The 25840-nt window shown below is 32.9% G+C and overlaps 1 protein-coding gene across 1 annotated transcript in view; it reads right to left on the bottom strand.

Annotated features, from left to right (window-relative positions):
- LOC115891733 (neuroligin-4, X-linked-like) overlaps positions 1 to 25840 on the bottom strand; it is a gene marked incomplete at its 5' end in the record, with an annotated part of 76674 nt that overhangs the window by 18204 nt on the left and 32630 nt on the right. Inside the window, 2 exons of the mRNA XM_030912278.1 lie at positions 2681 to 2833; positions 23777 to 23910. Of these exons, the coding sequence (XP_030768138.1) occupies positions 2681 to 2833; positions 23777 to 23910 (287 nt within the window). The remainder of the gene's footprint in view (positions 1 to 2680; positions 2834 to 23776; positions 23911 to 25840) is intronic.

The following is a 25840-nucleotide window of genomic DNA, read 5'->3' as shown; positions in this document are numbered from 1 at the left end:
CAGCTACTGTGTATAGAAAAAATTTGTCAAGTGTGAGTCGGACTCGCGCACGAAGGGTTCAGTACCATTCATTATATCATCTATATATATCTATATTATACCATCTATACAACATTATACACTATATTATTATAAACTTTTTTTCCGATTTAGCTGAAATTTTAAATGCGCGTATAAGTAATTAAAAAAAATGAAGAAACACATTACTAAAAATTGTATTAATCAATAATAAATATGTAAAAAATAAAAATAAATATGTCAAAATATGTAAAAATTAAAAAAAAGGTTAAAAAAGTCGCCTTGACTAGGAATCGAACCTGCCGTACTACGGGTCCAACGTCATAGCAGCGTAAAGTCCTAACGCTTTAACCACGCGGCCACCGAGGACTTGAAAGATTCTATGTAAAATTCTTACTTAAAACATAATGTTTAGTAAAAGTACTTTTTTATTTATAAACATTTATTTAATTCTGTGTTTAGTATTTGTTCTTATAGCGGCAACATTTATACATTATCTGTGAAAATTTGAACTGTCTAGCTATACGGTTTGGTTTGGTTGAACAAATATCAAATAAAAATAAAATTGAAACGCATTATATAAAATAGAACAGTATATTGCGATGTCCATTTTTATATTTCCTTCAAATGGAAATTCGTTTTGGAATGGGATTTACATAGAAAACATAACTGTCATATCCGGCTGTATACCAACGGATTTCGAAACTGATGTAAAAATTATATAGTTGGCCGGGACGGATATTTTGACAGTCGAACGTAAGCCGGCTTTATTTTGGAATAATATAAAAATATAAAAATATAAAAGAGTGTTATATGTCAGTGTAATCCATCGAAGTCCGGTGCAAGTTGATGACGATCAGTCAGGGCCCTAATTTTGAAACTTAGAAAACGCGAAGCAGGTAATAATCTAACACGAGACATACCAACACCAGGAGGCATTAGACAAGGAGACAGCCTTAGTCCCTTCTTATTCAATCTTTTAATGGACATCATCATAGAAACGGTGACCTCGATGAATATCGGTTATCGAATGGGAGTTAGCATGGTGTGTTACGCTGGTGATGCGGCCATTATCGCGGAGACAGAGGACGATATGCAGAGACAGCTTTATAAATTCTATCGAGTAGTGCCATAAACTGTGGTACCACTGATATCGGAGATGGAGAACTAACCTCTGTAAAACCGTCTCAGACACTGGCTTCTGTCAAAGCTCTGAGACAGTATGATGAGTTATAAGTCAAGAAAGGGGGACACAATAGATCTGTAAGCTTGCGGTGATTAACCCACTCCCATACAATCTACATTCTAGAATTTAATATAAAATGTGTATCATATATTTTTCAATTATGTGAAATATCATTATACAAAGTTTGTTTAGTATTTAGTGTAGATAAAAATTGGAATATTTTATGTTAAGAATATTCTTTAATAGTTATTTTTGTATTTAGTGCGCGAAGTGCTACTTTGGTGATCAATCATCTTCTACAAATATTAAAATCGGGATATCCCTAAAAATTATTATTATTATATTAATTGCTTCGAGAAAAAGCGTGAGCTTGGAATGTATGTTTTTTTTATTACTGAACATCGTCATCGATTTCCTTTTAGGCCGTTTTAATACTTGGTATTTCTGATGCTTGCCGCCGTGAGGAACTTACTAAATTGACGGTCGATAACATAGAAGATAAAGATTCAATTTTTGATTGTTAAAGTACCCGATACAAAAACAAACATTGACCGAATCTTTACAGTGTCAAATTTGAATTATATTAAGATTTACCGAAAATACGCAGCTCTTCGTCCAAGAAATGCTACCAGTCGCAGATTGTTTTTAAAATATCAAAATAAAAAATGTGTTAACCAAGTGGTCGGCATAAATTCTATTGGTTAGGATGCCTAGCATGATAGCAAAACACTTGAAGCTGCCAGATTATGAGGCCTACACTAGGCATTGTTTCCGGAGAACTTCAGCCACACTCTTTGCTAATGCAGGGGGTGATATATTTAGTTTGAGGCGCCACGGAGGATGGAAATCTTCGACAGTGGCCGAGGGATACGTCGAGGATTCTATCAACAATAAAATTCAAATATCAAATAAATTTTAGAGTTTCAAATACCGGGATCAAATATCTCTACATCAAAATTGGATAGTGTCTCAAGTCCGAAAACCCCCATATCTCAAGCAAAATCAGAACTATCTAGTTTGGGATTAAATATTGGTTCGTGTACTGGTTGTACTATTAATGTTAATGTTGTACATAATAACTGGAATATGCATATTTGTTATTTGTTTATTCTTGAATATTTCGAAATAAATTATTAGTTATGATTTAGTTCTTCATTTTCCAAAAATTAAAATTCCAAAATCCCATATAATTTATATGCAGTGTGCGAAATAGGCATTTCGCACATTACTTCGCGCACCGTGTCATGGTAACGTAGGAAAATGAAAAAAATTGTCACTTTGCACATTGCTATCAATTCGCGTACCTAGTAAGTAATTTTTTGACGTTTGTAGAAAAAAATATATTTTCCCTTTGAGGATAAATATATTTGCATGTGACCAAGACAAAATGCATATATCTTCGAGATCACTGAATTAACGTGAACAGCTATAAATTTAAGGACATTTTTTTTACAACTAAACGTATATGGTACTCACCATCGTAATATTGATCGTCCTCCTCCTGAAAGTGATGGTGCCTCATCGATACGTCATCGCCCTCCCCTGGCCGGTGAAGTTGGGGGATCAGATTGAGCCAGAGTGACATTTTATGTCCCCTGTAATGGTCTCTTCTCTCCGCACCTCGACTACCTGAAACAGAGACGATTTTCAGCGTAAGTTTATGACGCAAACATGATAAGGTTTTACGAGGCCTTAAACCTGTCCCACACTTTTCAATATAAGAATTGAGGTGCCTTTTTGAGCTTATGTATATGTTTAATTATTAATTTCTTTAATGTATTTTTTTTTCTTAAAAGTCCATGTCACCGTCCAAACCACTATCAATTTGATAGTGGTTTGGACTTTGTTTTCTATTTTAACATTAATTTTTTTTATATAAATAATATTAAACTCCATCCCTAGCGTTTTTTAAGGTAGAATAACAATAAACATTGCTTTATTTTGAAGTGAGTGTCTATCCTAATATTTCATAAATTTAATATCTAATAAAAAATCCATACAATACAACATGTGAGGATGTTTCATAATATTTAGTATCAAATAAAAAATATAAGAGGTAACTGTATCTAGTAAAACTTTTATCAAGCCCGGATTCTGCAATAAAGTTTTTACGAGTTTCTTTTATCAAAAGAGTTTATCCAAAATATCACTTAGTTTGCTTTTTCTTTTTTTATATTCTTTACTTTTTGGACAGATTTTAGTTAATGTCAAACAAAAATACGTCAATATTTGACTACGCTACACAAAAATAGGTTTTCATTTAAAATAAAAGTGGTGTAGGTTAGTTAAAACTTATTTGCTCTTTTATTAACTATGTTTTAGTCCTTTTTTGTAATTCGCAATAATGCCACTCTGAATTTAAGTTCTGAAAAACAAGTATACAAATTACATTGTCAGTCTTATTGTTTAAAATAAACATTTATAAATGTTTACAATGTCAAAGAATAAAAAAATAAAAATAGGATTCAAAAATATTTAGTAAGTTTATACTAAATATAGTAATAGCAAACATTAGACCAGTGTTTACAAGATCAAATTCGATTATCAAAGTATAAGTCATTTACGGCGTAGATAGCCTTGTCTAGTAAATAAGATTTCAATGCTTTGCAAGATGAACAAAATGATGTTAAGGATTTGATTTCAAAAGGCAGGTGACTGTGCATTTTTTTCGAGTTGTATAATATTGAACTTTTAACTAACTCTGAGCGTGGGGTAGGTAGATAAAGATCTTGCTCCGCGTTCCTGAGTGGATAAGTGTGAGATTGCCTTTCTTGAGAAGCTGATACATGCTTACGTATTAGGCAAACGGATTCAAATATAAATAAGGAAGAAAGAGTTAATATTTTTAATTTTTTGAAAAAGCCCTGGCAATGAGTTCTGTTGTTTAGTCCCAGTGAATATCGAACAGCTCTCTTCTGGAGCTTGAAAATGAGGTCAAATTGAGTCGCACAACACGTACCCCAAAATGGAAGGGCATATCTGAGGTGCGACTCAAAAAGTGCATAATAAACAGTTCTAGTCACGGACAAGTTAAACTCCTTAGAACAGATCTTAATGCAAAACAGGCAGAGCTTAATTTTTTCGATAAATCGTTGATATGCATGTCCCATTTTAGAGAATTGTCTACAACAAGAATTTTACGGACTTTACGACGTCAATGGTGGTGTTGTTAAGTACAAAAGGCTGCAGCGAGTTTTTATACGACAAAGCTTTAGTTTTAGAAATGTTAAGACTCAGGAGGTTCGAATCGCACCAAGATTTAATGGTGTTAAAGTCATTTGATATAATCCTATGAAGTGCCGTGACGTCCTTGTTGCTTCAAGTGAAGCTAGTGTCATCCGCAAAAAGACATACTTTACCAATGATGTTTATGTTAGCAATGTTGTTAATAAAAAAAAGAAACAAAATAGGGCCTAGTACTGAGCCGTGAGGTACTCCACATTCTATTGGCTTGCTAGAAGACAACGTGGTATCCACCTTCACAAGTTGACTTCTGTTGCTCAGATACGACTTAAAGCTTAAAAAACAGGCTTTAGAAAAAAAACATCTCATTATAGATGTGACTACCTACAACTTTTATCTGAAAACTTTACGCCACAAATATTTCTTCATTTTCTTTTCTGTACAAATGAGTAGCGAAAGACACAGATTAACAATTTTTTAAAGCATTGTGGCGATAGAGGAATATTTTTTGGATTTTGATATGTAAAAAAGAGGACTTTTTCAATACGTGAGAAAAAAGAGGACAGTGAGATCAAAAAGAAGACTGTTCTCTGGAATAGAGGACGGTTGGCAACCCTATAGTAAGGTCTCCTGGACCAGTAATATTGATTACAAAACTTCCGACGCAACTACAGTTTTTAGTAAGTTGCTAAATAAAGTTTTTACCCGCTGAAAACTGAAAAAGTTGAGAGTTTGTAAGTTTGTATATTACGCCAGTACACTGGAACGAATGTGGCTTGCTTTAGACAGATAATAGACAAGGGAATTATACAAACAAAGCTAAATAATAGAAAGAATAACATATAGAATAAAATTAATCCATAGTCATAGACGGTAACTTTCCCAGAGCACGTCTGGATAATACCAGAATCGTATATAAATGCGATTTCATAAAAAAGGTTTTCGGGGTTTTTTAAAAAGGCCAGACGGTCGTGATGAATAGGATTCGAAAAATCTCCAGCCATACACACACGCACACGTGGCTGAGATCCTCTTTCGGAGCCAAACTAGGCAAACATAAATTCCGTAAGGATGTTTTATAGAGTGAATTTATTTTCAAAAGCTCTTCCTACCCTTTTTTCTTCCCTCTTACGTCTCTCGATGCGGAAGGATCGCATTTCAATCCTCTAAAATTCGTCCGGAATAATACGGGGAGACCGTATAGAAATTCTGTTTTTGATATATTAATTTTAATTCTGAAATGTGTATATTTTCGTAGAAATAACTTGTTTCGCTGGAGGTTTCCTCTGTAAGTGCAAAGAATGTAGATTATGAGATAGTGTCCTCCTTTCTTGAGTATATATAGTATATATAGAGAGATACTAAGCATACAGTCTCAGGGTTTTAACAGCCAGTCTCTGAGACGGTTTTACAGAGGTTAGTGTGTTAGATGTGTCATTCTATCCAGAGTGTCATTTTCTGTTGAATAAAGTGTAAAAATACCGAGGGTAATCATTTCCGGTGAAACAGGAAGTGACCGAAAAAAATTGAATACGTCAATCAATCCTCCTATACACGGTGAGACAAAATTAATATTGAATATTGGTCACCTTCAAAAGTATGTTACACTTGACAGTGTTTACAAAACTCGACCAACTATTGTCGACAATATGACAGAAATTATTGTAGAGGTAGAACTCCACATATGCCTTTTAAAATGAAAAAATCCTTTTAAAAAGACAATCATTTTATGCAGTTAACAGGAAAGGAAGCATTTTGAGCATTTGATTTCATCTAGATAGTAAATTTAAAATTTACTCTTCATTTTCACAAAATGTGAAATATGTCAAAATATTTAGATTTTAGGTATATGTGCTTTAATAAAACTCACCTTTATTCACTCTCCAATAGAAAAAACACAACTTTGATGTGTAACTTTTTTTGGGGACACCCTGTATAACTCTATATATTTTTATAAAATGCTTTCAATTAACCTACATATGCTGCCAAAATTTTTTAATATTTTTTTTCGATATATAAGCTACCGTTCTGCTTGGAGCTTCCGCGGCCTATGAGAGGCGCCACCCTGTATTTTGTAGGTCTGCTTTGGAAAAAAAAATTCACAAAAAATATGGGATGTGGCGTTTTTTACAAGAAACAATCTCAAGGGTTTTGACAAAAGCCAGTCTCTAAGACGGGTTCACAGAGGTTAGTGTGTTAGATGTGCCATTTAAAAATCAAAAGCTGTAGTTATTTCCGGTGAAACAGAAAGTGGCCAAAAACAGTTGAATACCGTCAATCAATCCTAATTTATATCATATACTAACATACCAAATCTCGTTTTTTTATCAGAAAAAATAAGAAAGTTATGGACCTGAACCACTCTTGAGAAACACCCGGTATATTATGATCGTGGCCCTAGAAAAATAATACCTTGTCTATAAATAAATAACATCACAGAGAAAATTCAATCGCAGATTACTATAAAATGCTTTAATAGATCACAAAATTACCTTTGCAACAATATCGCAAATCGCAACACCTAAAAATTCAAACTCGCAGATAGAAATCACAGTTTCAGTTTACAAAATCACAATCGCAGCAAAATCGCAACAAAATTGCAAAATGCAACAAGGTCGCAAATCGCAGCTATACAGGGTGGTCCGAACGGTATTCCGGAAACTTCGGCAGCGTATTATACAGATAAAAAAAAATAAAAATGTTCGTATAAACGTATGTCCTAAAATGCTTAGTTTCGGAAATATAGGGTGTAGAAATTTCATATTTCGATTTTTTCCAAATAATATTTGAAATAACGTCAATATTTGCATGAAAATTGGTATCTGGAAGTTTTTTGAAATGAGAAATTTGATTTTGATGTCAATATGACTCCTATTTGTAGGGGGCGCCACCTACATGCGTTTTAACTGTTTTGTAGAGTAATAACTTTTCGTCCGTACCTGTACAGAACCTGCTGAGTGAAAAAATATACATTTCAGTGATTTTTTACGTAAAAGATGTCTCTTGTTAATCATTATTGACAAAAAATAAACACGTTGAGTAGATAATTATTTGACTGAAATAATAAATTTGGGAAATTTTTATATTTTTTTAAATGAATCATAAATTTTTCTTCAAAAAAGATGATAAAACAGTTTCTGTTGAACTTTTGGCACAAAAACATTTCAAATTTATGATTTCACTCTAGTAACTATTTAATCAACATGTATAATTTATGTCAATGATGATAGGTATTGATAATTTAGATTCCAAATATCTCGAGAACCATTACTCGTAGCGATTGTTACCAAGAGACCTTTTTTACGTAAAAAGTGTATATTTTTTTACTCAGTAGTTTTATACAGGTACAGACGAAAAGTTATTACTCTTCAAATTATTTAAAAGTATGTAGGTGGCGCCTTCTATAAGAAAGAATCACATTGACATCAAAATCGAATTTCTCATATCAAAAAACTCCCAGATCCCAATTTTCATCCAAATATTGACTTTGCTTCAGAAATTATTTGGAAAAAATCGAAATGAAAATGAAACTTCTACACACTGTATCTCCGAAACTAAGCATTTTAGGACATACATACATTTATACGAACTTTTCTACTTGTTTTTATCTGCAAAACATGCTGCCGAAGTTTCCGGAATACAGTTCGGACCACCCTGTATATTGGTTGCCTAAATTCAAACTCGCTATAATATACAAATAATAGAAGAAATCGCAATCGCAGTTCCCTATGAGAGCCAATCGCAGGTTGTGATTGCGATTTTAAAATCGCTGCGATTGAATCGCAGTTTGCGATTTTTTGCACGTCTCTAGTTTGGGTCTTTTCGTGTCCATATTTACTGGACTATAATGAAATATTTCTTCCTTATTCCTGCAATTTCACAAAATATTGAATTATCTTTTCAGATTTCAACTTGATCGTAGTTTCTGCCCGAAATGCATTTAACTCTGTCTCCTTTCATCGTCCGTCCGCTAAAACTAATTAAAACTACAAAAGCCAACAAAGTAGAAATTATAAAACAAATTTTCCGAAGTGTACGCGCCTTGCCTTGCCTTCGTCCCACCAATTGGCGCTCTTAATCATTATTTGATCTTTTACTTTTATAATTTGCTCAATTTTTAGTTGGGGAAACTTCCCTAACTGGCGAAATAAGTTAAATTAAACTTAGAATTTCCCGCTCCGGTTCGCTTTGCTTCTCTGTTTCGCAGCACTAACAATTTGCATAGTCTGCGGCTCTGTTATCATTTTATTTTATAAAGTTTAGTTAAATTTCTAGTTGATATATGTATAAATAATACTAGGTTTTAAAACATTGACAACTTTAAAACGGCTTGAAGCAAATAAATTTTAAGCAACCCTACCTAGACTCTTTTATTTTAAACTAGCGTGTACCAGCGACTTCATTCGCGTCGAATTAATAATTAATTTGTAATGGTGATAATAAAGCAAAGCAAGAATTTCCATTACCATACAAACTGGATAAAATTTTCTCACATTTATGTCAGCATGAGAAAAAACAATATGGCGATATTATTATATAACTTGGTAATATTTGAGGGGTAGTTTCATCTCGTTGGAATTTGACTTTCGAAAAATCCGTTTGCCAAAAATAAGCTTTTAACGTCAAGCAGTTTAAGCAGAATCGTGGTTAAGAAATTACCTAACTTTTTGGAACACCCTGTATGATTTTTTAAAAAATTTCAAAATATGTAAAAAAAAACAAATAAATTATGCTTGTCAAGCGTTTCCCGAAAGACTAACCGTTTTTAAATACCAAATATTGTAATATTTGAGGGCGTTTTTTCACCCTCTTGGAATTTGAGATTCGAGAAACCCCTCCTTATCGAACCTTTACACCCCACAGTCAATCCTTTTGCCAAAAATCAGCTTTAAACGTCAAGCAGTTTAAGCAGAATCGTGATTACTCAATGGTCATATTTTATGAAACACCCTGTATAAATTAACAAATAGATTAAATCAACAAAATAAAATCCGAAAAACTCAACGGTTTTTAGATAAAAAATATTTTAATATTTGAGAGATAGTTTCACCCCCTTAGAATTGGAGTTTCGAAAATCCCTTCTTATCGAACCTCTACACCCTAAAGTTAATCTGTTTTCCAAACATCAGCGTTTTTACATCAAGCGCTTTAAGCAGGATCGTGATTAATCAATGACCAGATTTTTCGGAACACCCTGTATACATTTTAAAAAATCTTAAAATATGTAAAAAACAAAATAAAATATACGTGTTTAAGCGTTTTTTCGGAAACTTGACCGTTTTTAAATAAAAAATATTGTAATATTTGAGGGTTGGTTTCACCCTCTTGGAACTGGAATTTTTAAAAATCCTTCTTATCGAACCTCTACACCCTAGAATCAACATGTATGCCAAAATTGAGCTTCTTACGTTGAGTGGTTTGAGCAGGATCGTGATTAATCAGTATGTCAATCACTTAAGGATTTTATATATTAGTGTAGATATACAGTGTGACCCACTCAAGACCGGGCACCCTCCATAAAATCTGTGTTTATAGTCCGATTTTGATGATTTTTTTCAAATATAAAGTTTCAAAAAATGTACTTTAGGGCTCAATGTCATGTTATTTCACAAAAAACAAGGCCTACCGTAAAATGGGGTGAATAGAAACATAGTGGTGAATAGAAACAAAATTTCTGAAAAAAATCAAATCACGATTAAAAATATTCAAAGTAAAAAGAGTCGACATATCTAATTTTTCTATCATTGGTAATACACAATAAAACGTAAAAACTATATTTTTATCTGTGGCAGCACTGTTTCTGTCAATCAGCTGATCAATAAATGTGAGATCGATTTATCACCTATTTTGTATGGCGCGAAAACTTTATAAATAAAATATTTATTTTTAAAGTAATACATAAGCCGGTACATATAAATTGTTATATTATATGTATTGTTAATTATTGTTAAACCTACTTAAATATGTAATAATTTACTGTTTCTAATCACCTTGTTGGAAATAGAATAGATAAAAACCTTAACATAATGTGTGTTTCTATTCTCCCGAATAGCAGGTGAATAGAAACACAAATGTTATTTTTATTTAATATTTATATGCATATTTTTCAAAAATCAAATTATATGTATACGCAAAGAACAAACAAAGACACATGTTTTAAAATATTAGGGAAAATAATACCACATTTTTATCAACCGGTATTCGCTAATAGCCTACGAAACTGTTTCTATTCACCCCATTTTACGGTACTTAATAAAGTTTTTGTGGTGAAAAATTTGCAAAATCATATTAGCAATTTTTTTTCAAAAAATTTGAGTACACTCCTACATTCGGCATCCCCCAAAACAGTTCTGTACCAAATTTCGTTTAAAAATATTAATTATTAATAATTCTGCAGTTAAATTAAATAATTCCCCATTTTTGCCAATTTAACGATGAGTTATCAAGTAATCCTTGAAAAAAACAATCCACGACAACGAGTTTTATTACAAACAATGATAAAAATACTACAAGCAATACAATAACCGAATAATAAGTTAAACATATTCAAATAATTCTAGTTGCTTCTACCAGCCCTCCATTCAGTTCAATACATTTGTCGCATCTTTTTCTTAGATTAACAGTTACATTCCTAAGCTGCTGTGGTGTAATATTTGCAGAAGCCTCTGTAATTCTAATACGTAATTCATCTACAGATTGAGGTCTAGACTTGTAAACTTGTTGCTTTAAGAAACCCCAAAGAAAGAAATCAAGGGGTGTTAGGGTCGGGGATCTCGGTGGCCACTCAATTAGCGGGCTATTTCGACCTATCCACTTATTTTCAAAATTTTCATTTAACCATTCCCTGACAACTGCCGCGTTATGCACAGGTGATCCGTCCAATTGAAATTTTAAATTCAAACGGGTTTGGCATGGTAAATTATGTATTGCATCCCAAAAGTCATTAATCAGAAAATTCAAAAACGTTGGACTATTCAAATTTCTCTCAAAAAAATATGGACCAATGATTCTATCATCAAGTATGCCACACCACACATTTAATTTCTGAGAATACTGTCTTCTTGTATTGATCACCCATTCAGGGTTTTCGACTGCCCAGAATCGCGAATTTTGAGAGGATACTACTCCGTTTGTACTAAATGTTGCCTCATCACTAAATAAAATTTCTTTTAAGAAATTTCTATTATTTAAATACTCTGCTTGAGCCCATAAGCAGAATTCTAATCGTCTAACATCATCTCCGTTTTCCAAAGTGTGTAAAATCTTTGGTTTAAAGGGTTTAACTTTATTAGTTCGCAAACATCTCCTAATATTTTCCCTTGGTATATCCAAATCAACACTGGCGCCTCTAATGCTTGCACGAGGATTGTTACGAAAATATTCTAATATTTCCTCATTCCGCCTATTTATTCAATGTTCCGGCCTTCTGTTTTTTAGTAAGTATTTTGACACACAACCAGTTTCATTAAAAACTCTATTTATTCGTTGAACCGTGCTTCTACTTACTGCAGGTCTGTCGGGATGTCTGTTGTTAAATTCTCTGGCAGCTTCTCCTGCTTGAAGATAGTTATCACCCACTAAACGAATCATTTCAATTTTATCCCTAATATTTAATTGTTCCATAATGCAAATAATATTTCTTGATACAACACTTTTCTGCGTGCTATTAAATTAATATTCAATTCTACGCTGCAAGAATTGACAGCTAATAAAACCCATTGTTGTGGATTGTTTTTTTCAAGGGTTACGTTATAACTCATCGTTAAATTGGCAAAAATAGGGAATTATTTAATTTAACTGCAGAATTATTAATAATTAATATTTTTAAACGAAATTTGGTACAGAACTGTTTTGAGGGATGCCGAATGTAGGGGTGTACTCAAATTTTTTGAAAAAAAATCGCTAATATGATTTTGCAAATTTTTCACCACAAAAACTTTATTAAGTAGGCCTTGTTTTTTGTGAAATAACATGACATTGAGCTCTAAAGTACATTTTTTGAAACTTTATATTTGAAAAAAAAATCATCAAAATCGGACTATAAACACAGATTTTATGGAGGGTGCCGGTCTTGAGTGGGTCACACTGTAGATAACATGCAAGTGCCATACAAAATTTTATCCAACAGCAGAACTTTGTTTCATGTCCAATCTCTAAAGAATAATTGATTTAAAAGGATCTATCAGTTCTACTTTCATTGTTGCGAATTAATAAGTTATCAGTCAATACAGATGTGCGTTTTTTCTGTAAATATAATAAATCGCGATTTTTAACGATAAAATAGTGAATTACCTCTGGAATTACTGACCATTGACCATTGTATGAGATCATCCGCTACATTACTGGCAAATGCAGGAGTGAACATGACAACGTTAAAAAGACACGGAGGATGGCGATCTGCAACGGTTGCGGAAGGATATATCGAAGAGTCCATCAACAATAAAATAGAGATTGGGAAAAAGATTCAAGGTGATGTATACTCTGTTTTTTTTTCAGGTAAGATTTCGACAGACGATGACAGAAAAAAAGCAGGTGACTTCCATACCAATCTATTTATTTCACTAAAAAGTTTCTAACATTTTTAGTTAACTATGGATGGGTTGATAAATAAATACGTCAGGCGTCGTCTCTTGCTGTTTTAACCAGTTTTATTGGTTTATTTCAAAAACGACAGATCATATTTCAATATTATTGGTTTGACGCAACGATGAACGACAAACGGACTGCGATGCGTATGAACTCGACTTAAGATTTTTGAGAATTGTCAAACTCTTGCTAAATTATAGGTTATAATTTTGTGTCAAATTATGGCAAATAGAAATGATAAATATTTTGCATTTTGCATTTTGGACTGTGTTGTTACTTGTGTTTTGTGTTTTTTAAAATTAAGTGGAGGAAAACTCGAGGGAAAATTAAGTGTTGACCCAGACCATAGTTTACAGTTAATATTCGGTGCCCAGAGACCGCCAGAAACACAGTTTGCCAGAGACTATGGCCAGAGAGTTGTATTATCCACAAATAAAGTTGTATACTATCTCGTATATGGTACCAAAACTGGAGTATCTGTAAAATATCACCACACGATAGGTAAATAATACATTTTAGTACAGCAGAAAAAAATTAAGATTAAAGTTAATTAACCAAGATTAGATTTTTTCAGTTTTACACATTTTTTTTCACAATATTTTGAAATAATCACTTGTCACTCAAAATTTAAATATATTAATTATACGTTCCAATTGTACCAACTTATTTCTTTGTAAAATAAAAAAACTAGTTTGTAATTAAAATGACAGACACATCTATCACTGTCAAGGATTTTGTCGTTGGACAGACTATAAGTGTTCCAGAACGAGCAGTTTTAATGACAGAGCCTATTTCAAGCAGTGGAAAGACAGCATTTGGAGGCATACAAGGTTTTACAATTTCTGAATTAGTTCAGTCATTGGGGATCAAAAAAGGGGCCTGCTTGGAAAAAAGTCCGGAAGTTTTGAAACTTTGCAGGTTTATAGGTTTTGGGGTCCCTAACTAAAATGCATAAAATGCACATTTCCAGACTTGCCGCCGGCGCGCGGCGCCGGCGGATGGCGCCCAAAATCGGTATTTTGTGAATATCTCGAAAACTATGCGTTTTTCGGGAAAAAAGCAAAATTAAATAGAATAAAAGTTCCTATAAAAAAGGTTTTATGAAAATTTTCGCTAAAGTCAACCGTTTAGCCCCAAAAATCCTGGAAATTTTACAATTTTGCGTAAAATATGATATATTATGTATAGTCAATTTTCCGAAATAAAATGTCGATTAGGGTTCACTAAAACTAGTTTTAGTTTAGTTTCTTCAATTTTGTCATTAAACAATGGCGTATTATTAATTCGCTCATTAATTTATGAATAATTAATTGTCGTGCTGGACAGCATTCATTGCGAACTTACCACCAGGTTCAGCATTGGTCTGGTTGTACCAAAGATGCCGAAGATTGGGGTTGGAAGAAAACAAAAACAGGCATTACTCCAGTCACAAGGTTGAAAGATCCATCTCCAAAATCCCTGTTAGCATTTTTATCCTGTAAATGCAAAACCAACAACTATGGTAAAGCCTGCGAATGCAAAAAAGCAGGATTAAATGTTCAATGATTTGTGCATACTGCAATGGAAAATCCTGTGACAACGTCACTAAAGTGTCACTCCACGAATCCGCTGAAGAGGAGTTGGACTTGCCTGTAGATATCCCTCTGGCGGCTGAAGATGAAGAGTTGGACGTATTGAGAGACCACCCTGATGACCCCAGCACAGCAGACACGATCGACTTTGACATCAATGAGCCAGATCCGTCAGGCTTGTGCCGATAAGTTTTTAATTTATCTAGTGGAGTAGGCCTCCGGGGAGACCACGTGAAAATAAACGCGCCATATACTTTACCTCTTGGGTGGTGTGGAAACAAGTACACATTTTCAATAATTAAAATTAATTATTCATAAATTAATTAGCGAATTAATGATACGCCACTGTTTTATGACAAAATTGAAGAAACTAAACTAAAACTAGTTTTATTTTTTTTTTATTTTTTATTGAAAATGCGTTAATAAATTTAGTTATTTGGAGTTAGGAGTTCTCTCATGGCCAGTGGTGGGTCTTCAATAAGGGCACTTAAATTTCACATCTAATCACAGTATAAGTGTAAAAAAAGGTGTTATAAAAAGTTTATATGATAGGGCAAAAATAATATGTACAGACGACATTTCACTAAACAAAGATATAAACCACATAAAAAATACATTAATAAAAAACGACTATCCACCATATTTATTGACAATTTTAAATACCAAATATTGTAATATTTGAGGGGCGTTTTCACCCTCTTGGAATTTGAGATTCGAGAAACCCCTCCTTATCGAACCTTTACACCCCACAGTCAATCCTTTTGCCAAAAATCAGCTTTAAACGTCAAGCAGTTTAAGCAGAATCGTGATTACTCAATGGTCATATTTTATGAAACACCCTGTATAAATTAACAAATAGATTAAATCAACAAAATAAAATCCGAAAAACTCAACGGTTTTTAGATAAAAAATATTTTAATATTTGAGAGATAGTTTCACCCCCTTAGAATTGGAGTTTCGAAAAATCCCTTCTTATCGAACCTCTACACCCTAAAGTTAATCTGTTTTCCAAACATCAGCGTTTTACATCAAGCGCTTTAAGCAGGATCGTGATTAATCAATGACCAGATTTTTCGGAACACCCTGTATACATTTTTAAAAAATCTTAAAATATGTAAAAAACAAAATAAAATATACGTGTTTAAGCGTTTTTTCGGAAACTTGACCGTTTTTTAAATAAAAAATATTGTAATATTTGAGGGTTGGTTTCACCCTCTTGGAACTGGAATTTTTAAAAATCCCTTCTTATCGAACCTCTACACCCTAGAATCAACATGTATGCCAAAATTGAGCTTCTTACGTTGAGTGGTTTGAGCAGGATCGTGATTAATCAGTATGTCAATCACTTAAGGATTTTATATATTAGTGTAGATATACAGTGTGACCCACTCAAGACCGGGCACCCTCCATAAAATCTGTGTTTATAGTCCGATTTTGATGATTTTTTTTTCAAATATAAAGTTTCAAAAAATGTACTTTAGGGCTCAATGTCATGTTATTTCACAAAAAACAAGGCCTACCGTAAAATGGGGTGAATAGAAACATAGTGGTGAATAGAAACAAAATTTCTGAAAAAAATCAAATCACGATTAAAAATATTCAAAGTAAAAAGAGTCGACATATCTAATTTTTCTATCATTGGTAATACACAATAAAATGTAAAAACTATATTTTTATCTGTGACAGCACTGTTTCTGTCAATCAGCTGATCAATAAATGTGAGATCGATTTATCACCTATTTTGTATGGCGCGAAAACTTTATAAATAAAATATTTATTTTTAAAGTAATACATAAGCTGGTACATGTAAGTTGTCATATTATATGTATTGTTATTTATTGTTAAACCTACTTAAATATGTAATAATTTACTGTTTCTAATCACCTTGTTGGAAGTAGAATAGATAAAAACCTAAACATCAATATGTGTTTCTATTCTCCCCAATAGCAGGTGAATAGAAACACAAATGTTATTTTTATTTAATATTTATATGCATATTTTTCAAAAATCAAATTATATGTATACGCAAAGAACAAACAAAGACCCATGTTTTAAAATATTCGGGAAAATAATACCACATTTTTATCAACCGGTATATCGCTAATAGCCTACGAAACTGTTTCTATTCACCCCATTTTACGGTACTTAATAAAGTTTTTGTGGTGAAAAATTTGCAAAATCATATTAGCAATTTTTTTTCAAAAAATTTGAGTACACTCCTACATTCGGCATCCCCCAAAACAGTTCTGTACCAAATTTCGTTTAAAAATATTAATTATTAATAATTCTGCAGTTAAATTAAATAATTCCCCATTTTTGCCAATTTAACGATGAGTTATCAAGTAATCCTTGAAAAAAACAATCCACGACAACGAGTTTTATTACAAACAATGATAAAAATACTACAAGCAATACAATAACCGAATAATAAGTTAAACATATTCAAATAATTCTAGTTGCTTCTACCAGCCCTCCATTCAGTTCAATACATTTGTCGCATCTTTTTCTTAGATTAACAGTTACATTCCTAAGCTGCTGTGGTGTAATATTTGCAGAAGCCTCTGTAATTCTAATACGTAATTCATCTACAGATTGAGGTCTAGACTTGTAAACTTGTTGCTTTAAGAAACCCCAAAAGAAAGAAATCAAGGGGTGTTAGGTCAGGGATCTCGGTGGCCACTCAATTAGCGGGCTATTTCGACCTATCCACTTATTTTCAAAATTTTCATTTAACCATTCCCTGACAACTGCCGCGTTATGCACAGGTGATCCGTCCAATTGAAATTTTAAATTCAAACGGGTTTGGCATGGTAAATTATGTATTGCATCCCAAAAGTCATTAATCAGAAAATTCAAAAACGTTGGACTATTCAAATTTCTCTCAAAAAAATATGGACCAATGATTCTATCATCAAGTATGCCACACCACACATTTAATTTCTGAGAATACTGTCTTCTTGTATTGATCACCCATTCAGGGTTTTCGACTGCCCAGAATCGCGAATTTTGAGAGGATACTACTCCGTTTGTACTAAATGTTGCCTCATCACTAAATAAAATTTCTTTTAAGAAATTTCTATTATTTAAATACTCTGCTTGAGCCCATAAGCAGAATTCTAATCGTCTAACATCATCTCCGTTTTCCAAAGTGTGTAAAATCTTTGGTTTAAAGGGTTTAACTTTATTAGTTCGCAAACATCTCCTAATATTTTCCCTTGGTATATCCAAATCAACACTGGCGCCTCTAATGCTTGCACGAGGATTGTTACGAAAATATTCTAATATTTCCTCATTCCGCCTATTTATTCGATGTTCCGGCCTTCTGTTTTTTAGTAAGTATTTTGACACACAACCAGTTTCATTAAAAACTCTATTTATTCGTTGAACCGTGCTTCTACTTACTGCAGGTCTGTCGGGATGTCTGTTGTTAAATTCTCTGGCAGCTTCTCCTGCTTGAAGATAGTTATCACCCACTAAACGAATAATTTCAATTTTATCCCTAATATTTAATTGTTCCATAATGCAAATAATATTTCTTGATACAACACTTTTCTGCGTGCTATTAAATTAATATTCAATTCTACGCTGCAAGAATTGACAGCTAATAAAACCCATTGTTGTGGATTGTTTTTTTCAAGGGTTACGTGATAACTCATCGTTAAATTGGCAAAAATAGGGAATTATTTAATTTAACTGCAGAATTATTAATAATTAATATTTTTAAACGAAATTTGGTACAGAACTGTTTTGGGGGATGCCGAATGTAGGGGTGTACTCAAATTTTTTGAAAAAAAATTGCTAATATGATTTTGCAAATTTTTCACCACAAAAACTTTATTAAGTAGGCCTTGTTTTTTGTGAAATAACATGACATTGAGCCCTAAAGTACATTTTTTGAAACTTTATATTTGAAAAAAAAATCATCAAAATCGGACTATAAACACAGATTTTATGGAGGGTGCCCGGTCTTGAGTGGGTCACACTGTAGATAACATGCAAGTGCCATACAAAATTTTATCCAACAGCAGAACTGTTTCATGTCCAATCTCTAAAGAATAATTGATTTAAAAGGATCTATCAGTTCTACTTTCATTGTTGCGAATTAATAAGTTATCAGTCAATACAGATGTGCGTTTTTTCTGTAAATATAATAAATCGCGATTTTTTAACGATAAAATAGTGAATTACCTCTGGAATTACTGACCATTGACCATTGTATGAGATCATCCGCTACATTACTGGCAAATGCAGGAGTGAACATGACAACGTTAAAAAGACACGGAGGATGGCGATCTGCAACGGTTGCGGAAGGATATATCGAAGAGTCCATCAACAATAAAATAGAGATTGGGAAAAAGATTCAAGGTGATGTATACTCTGTTTTTTTTTCAGGTAAGATTTCGACAGACGATGACAGAAAAAAAGCAGGTGACTTCCATACCAATCTATTTATTTCACTAAAAAAGTTTCTAACATTTTTTAGTTAACTATGGATGGGTTGATAAATAAATACGTCAGGCGTCGTCTCTTGCTGTTTTTAACCAGTTTTATTGGTTTATTTCAAAAACGACAGATCATATTTCAATATTATTGGTTTGACGCAACGATGAACGACAAACGGACTGCGATGCGTATGAACTCGACTTAAGATTTTTGAGAATTGTCAAACTCTTGCTAAATTATAGGTTATAATTTTGTGTCAAATTATGGCAAATAGAAATGATAAATATTTTGCATTTTGCATTTTGGACTGTGTTGTTACTTGTGTTTTGTGTTTTTTAAAATTAAGTGGAGGAAAACTCGAGGGAAAATTAAGTGTTGACCCAGACCATAGTTTACAGTTAATATTCGGTGCCCAGAGACCGCCAGAAACACAGTTTGCCAGAGACTATGGCCAGAGAGTTGTATTATCCACAAATAAAGTTGTATACTATCTCGTATATGGTACCAAAACTGGAGTATCTGTAAAATATCACCACACGATAGGTAAATAATACATTTTAGTACAGCAGAAAAAAATTAAGATTAAAGTTAATTAACCAAGATTAGATTTTTTCAGTTTTACACATTTTTTTTCACAATATTTTGAAATAATCACTTGTCACTCAAAATTTAAATATAATAATTATACGTTCCAATTGTACCAACTTATTTCTTTGTAAAATAAAAAAAACTAGTTTGTAATTAAAATGACAGACACATCTATCACTGTCAAGGATTTTATCGTTGGACAGACTATAAGTGTTCCAGAACGAGCAGTTGTAATGAGTAGATGTAATGATGAGTAATTGTAACAGCCTATTTCAAGCAGTGGAAAGACAGCATCTGGAGGCATACAAGGTTTTACAATTTCTGAATTAGTTCAGTCATTGGGGATCAAAAAAGGGGCCTGCTTGGAAAAAAGTCCGGAAGTTTTGAAACTTTGAAGGTTTATCGGTTTTGGGGTACTTGCCGCCGGCGGATGGCGCCCAAAATCGCTATTTTGTGAATATCTCGAAAACTATGCGTTTTTCGCGAAAATTTGAGGAAAGCAAAATCAAATAGAATAAAAGTTCCTATAAAAAAGGTTTTATGAACATTTTCGCTAAAGTCAACCGTTTAGACACAAAATTCCTGGAAATTTTACAATTTTGCGTAAAATAGGATATATTATTGTACACATGTACAATGTCATTTTGTACACTTTGTTTTTTATACATTTTTCAGTTTAGAAGCTTACGGGACCCGGGAGCGAATAGGGGTGCTGGGTGGGGTAAAACATCTTTCGGAGGAATAACTATTCTTATCAGCTTAATATCGCTACAATCGCTATAACATGCACACTACTTTTTAAAAAAGTAGGCAGTTTATACAATATAACTAGTTTTAGTTTAGTTTCTTCAATTTTGTCATGAAACAGTGGCGTATTATTAATTCGCTCATTAATTTATGAATAATTAATTGTCATGCTGGACAGCATTCATTGCGAACTTACCACCAGGTTCAGCATTGGTCTGGTTGTACCAAAGATGCCGAAGATTGGGGTTGGAAGGAAACAAAAACAGGCATTACTCCAGTCACCAAAATCCCAAGATCCAGCTCTAAAATCTCTGTTAGCATTTTTATCCTGTAAATGCAAAACCAACAACTATGGTAAAGCCTGCGGATGCAAAAAGGCAGGATTAAATGTTCAATGGTTTGTGCATACTGCAATGGAAAATTCTGTGACAACGTCACTGAAGTGTCACTCCACGAATCCGATGAAGAGGAGTTGGACTTGCCTGTAGATATCCCTCTGGCGGCTGAAGATGAAGAGTTGGTCGTATTGAGAGACCACCCTGATGAGCCCAGCACAGCAGATACGATCGACTTTGACATCAATGAGCCAGATCCGTCAGGCTTGTGCAGATAAGTTAAGTTTTTAATTTATCTAGTGGAGTAGGCCTCCGGGGAGACCACGTGAAAATAAACTCGCCATATACTTTACCTCTTGGGTGGTGTGGAAACAAGTACACATTTTCAATAATTAAAATTAATTATTCATAAATTAATGAGCGAATTAATGATGCGCCACTGTTTTATGACAAAATTGAAGAAACTAAACTAAAATTAGTTTTATTGAACCTTAATCGACATTTGATTTCGGAAAATCGACTATACATAATATATCATATTTTACGCAAAATTGTAAAATTTCCAGGGATTTTGTGCCTAAACGGTTGACTTTAGCGAAAATTTATATAAACATTTTTTATAGGAAATTTTATTCTCTTTAATTTTGCTCTCCTCAAATTATCGCAATAAACGCATAGTTTTGAAGATATTCACAAAATACCGATTTTGGGTGCCATCTTGGTAAGATGGCGGCGCCGGCGGCAAGTCTGGAAATGTGCATTTTATGGATTTTAGTTAGGGACCCCAAAACCTATTGCAAAGTTGCAAAACTTCCGGACTTTTTTGACTGAACTAAATCTAAATTTTCATTTAATGTTAACTTAAATAAATAATTGAATTAGTAATTTATGAATGAAGCTTAATAATTTCTATAAAATGGTGTGGCTTAGAAGTTATAACACATTAGTGCCCTTATTGAAGACCCACCACTGGCCATGAGCGAACTCCTAACTCCAAATAACTAAATTTATTAACGCATTTTCAATAATTAGTTTTGCCCACAGTGTTGACTATTCATTAGAGTTATGTGTTTGGCTCTAATATAAACCCATTTGCTTAATACAGCTCTAAAATTGTCAATATTTTAAACGTAGCATTATTCAAACATGGATCAGCGGCAGCGCCCAGCATGAAATTATAATATCTACACGGCAACTGGAAATTTAACCAAACTTTGTAAAACAAAATGATAACTAGTCTGGAATATGCAAATTGTTAGTGTAAAATTTAGTACTAGTGGAAAGGAAAATGTGAAAAAAATGTAGATACTTTAAATTATGTGTCTGATTTTCAAAATTGGAAAATTTAATTATCAAATAGTTAAGAAGTTGTAATAGTTATCAAGTTCCGAAATGAATGTGTTTTAAGCACGGGACGCAAAATTGGTGAATGCGTCGAGTGCTTAAAAGACTCTTTTTGTAACAAATTTCATACAAGATTTTTTGTGAAAGCGGATAATTTGAGATTTTCATGCTATTATTATTATTATTTACTTTTAAACATTTTTTAAAATGTTCTGGTAATCGGTTTCTAAGGCATTGTTTATGCATTGTTTAATCACAAAGTTCTGTCAGGTTCAAACGTCGCCGTATTTCCTACAAAGTTTTGTGAAAAAATGAATGATAATGACAAGTCTTTGGATATTCGACAAGCTGCTGAAACTGCGCTATCCACGTTAGTACCCGAGAAGTCGAAAAACTTATACGAGACCACCTACAACAACTTTGAAACCTGGGTCAAAGAAAAACATGTTGAGAATTTCACAGATAAGGTATTGCTAGCCTATTTCCTGAAGTTATCCACTACCTTAAAGCCGTCAACTCTGTGGAGGAAATATTCGATGCTCCGCACTATGATTTACCTGAACAGAAACGTAGATATTAGCAAATTCACAAACCTTATTGCATTTTTAAAAAGAAAAGCCGATGAAAAATAATTCCTGTTAGCTAAAGTTGTCTTAATCGTTGGAGTATTTGGAGCATATAGGAGGGAAGAAATCACGTTTTTGACCGTAGATGCCATTAAAGATTTTCAGTCATTTATTAGTGTGAAGATTCCGAATACAAAAACTAATTTTCCAAGAGTGTTTACGATTACTGAGGGACCAATAGATGGTATCAATTTTTTGTATATATAATGTATAATGTATTTCGTAAGTACGCAAATCTTCGACCACTCAATGTGACACATCAGCGATTTTTCTTGACTTATCGAAAAAATCATTGCTGTACCCTGCCAGTTGAAATCAATACAATTGGAGGTATGCCAAAAAATATAGTGGAATTTCTTGGACTCTCCAACGCCATTGAATACACTGGTCATTGTTTCCGGTGTAGCTCTGCAACAATGCTGGCAGATTCAGGAACGGACATAACAGTTTTAAAGCGACATGGAGGTTGGCTATCAAGCTCGGTTGCTGAAGGTTACATTGAAAATTCAATTGAACAGAAAACCGAAATAGCAAAAAGAATCATGGGACAGAAAGATACGCCAAATAAGAAATTAAAAACAGTTCACGTAGAAGCAGAAGCTACCAGCATTGCCAGTACAAGAAATTTACTTATTCCGACTCCTACAACTTGTATTTTTCTTAGTGACGAAAAACTGGATGCCTCTTGTATTCACTTTAATAGTTTAAATAATTGTACCTTTAAGATTTATAATAAATAAACATTTTCATTGTTTATTAATATTTAGTAGGTTTCTGTAAGAAAAAGATCTGTTGGAAGGAGAAGAATATCCTGGCTCAGAAACCTGCGAAAATGGTTTAATGTCACGTCATCTGACCTATTTAGGGCCGCAGCTTCCAAGGTCAAAATGGCAATGATGATAGCCAACCTCCGATAAGGAGACGGTACATAAAGAAGAAGAAGATTAATATTTAAGTGTCACTAGATACTAGTGCCTAAAAGAATGTCATTTCGAATCTCAAATAAATATCAAAAACTGTCAATTTCAAACGCTTTCACAAAAAATAATTTATTGTAGAGCGTTCGGTCGATCTTGGTCAAAAAACGAGACAAATAAGGGAATAATTTTTACTATATCTACGGAATATTGGGAACCCTGTACAACTTACTTAACTCCAAGTAGAATTGGTTAATGGTGTCGTAGGTATCCCAGTATGGTAAGCTGGGTATGTTGTTATCGTCCTGGGTTACTGGCTTATTTTCTGTAGTGGGTGCGTTCGGAATTGCGTCACCGTTTGGGTCCCTGAAACAAGTAGATATAACTTTAATATAAAAAGTTCTTTTAATTAAAAAAAGCATCTGTTCAAGGAACTGATTACAGTTGAGGGTTGGAACCTTTGGTGTTAGGCAGCAAAATAAAACACTAAATCACCACAATACACCAAAACACTTTTACTTTTACACTGGACGCGCGTTTTGCTAACCATGTTAGCATCATCAGCAGATGATTATAAACTGTTTATAATCTTGTGTATATACATTCTTTTATAGGCTATATATCAGCAGATGATTTAAAAACTTAGTTTATAATCATCTGCTGATGATGCTAACATGGTTAGCGAAACGCGTGTCCAGTGTAAAAGTAAAAGTGTTTTGGTGTATTGTGGTGATTTAGTGTTTTATTTTGCTTTGTTCAAAAAACTGCTTAGATTAAAAAGTGTTCTTCGTCTTTCCTCTAACTACGTTTTCAATCGATTACTCAATTCGCATCAGTTTCACAAGACGTTACGTGACGTGGCGTCGTTTTTTACTAAATATATTACGGAAAATTCACACAAGTTTTGTGAACATGTCTAGATTCTGTCTTCTGATTTAAATTTAATTTTTAAACTTACAAAACATATTGTGAATTTAATATCGTTTAGTAATTATCATTATACAGTGTGGTGCGAACTGTATTCCGGAAACTTCGGCAGCTTATTCTACAGATCAAAATAAGTAAAAAAGTTCGTATAAATGTATGTCCTAAAATACTTGGTTTGGAGATACAGGGTGTAGAAATTTCATTTTTATTTCGATTTTTTCCAAATAATTTCTGAAGTAACATCAATATTTGGATGAAAATTGGTATCTTGGTGTTTTGTGACACGAGAAATTTGATTTTCATGTCAAAATTACTCCTATTTGTAGGGGGCGCCACCTACATGTGTTTTAACTGCTTTGAAGAGTAATAACTTTTCGACCGTACCTGTATAAAACCACTGACTAAAAAAATATACATTTCCATGACTTTTTATATAAAAAATGTCTCTTGGTAAAAATCATTATCGTCATTATTGACAAAAAATAAGCACACGTTGAGTATACTCATAGTTATTTGACTGAAATAGTAAATTTTTATTTTTTTAAATAAATCATAAGTTTTTCTGCGAAAAATTGATGATTAAACAGTTTCTTTTGAACTTTTAATACAGAAAGATTTCAAATTTATGATTTCAGTCTAATAACTATTTAGTCAACGTGTTTAATTTATGTCAATGATGACAGGTATTGATAATTTCGATTCCAAATATCTCGAGAACCATTACTCGTGGCGATGTTTACCAAGAGACCTTTTTTGTGTAAAAAAAGACGTAAATGTATATTTTTTTACTCAGTAGTTTTATACAGGCACCGACGAAAAGTTATTACTCTTCAAAACAGTTAAAACACATGTAGGTGGCGCCACCTACAAAAGGGTGTCATATTGACATCAAAATCAAATTTCTCATGTCAAAAAACACCGATCCATAAATTTTCATCCAAATATTGACCTTACTTCACAAATTATTTAGAAAAAATCGAAATAAAAATTAAACTTCTACACTCTGTATCTCCGAAACTAAGCATTTTTGGACATACATTTATACGAACTTTTTTACTTATTTTTATCTGTAGAATATGCTGCCGAAGTTTCCGGAATACAGTTCGGACCACCCTGTATATCAATAAACCATTTTGCAAAATATCATTTTTTTTGTGAAAATACGTAAAAATATATAATTTTTAAAAGTTTTTTGTTAAAAACATTATAATGTGTCTAATAATAGAGGGTTGTTCACCATATACGATATTGAGCATTGTAGCTAAACGATTAGATTTTTACAAATTGTAAATTTTGGGTTTGTTGAAGGACTATTAGAGCTACAATTAAAAATATTTTTACAAGATACATAGTGTCCCAAATAAGAAAA

The sequence above is a fragment of the Sitophilus oryzae genome, unplaced genomic scaffold (assembly GCF_002938485.1).
Source record: "Sitophilus oryzae breed Bouriz unplaced genomic scaffold, Soryzae_2.0 scaffold_1191_pilon_pilon, whole genome shotgun sequence".
Lineage (NCBI taxonomy): Eukaryota > Metazoa > Arthropoda > Insecta > Coleoptera > Curculionidae > Sitophilus > Sitophilus oryzae.
The sequence above is the reverse complement of the archived record's forward strand: the minus strand, read 5'-3'. Positions and strand labels throughout refer to the sequence as shown.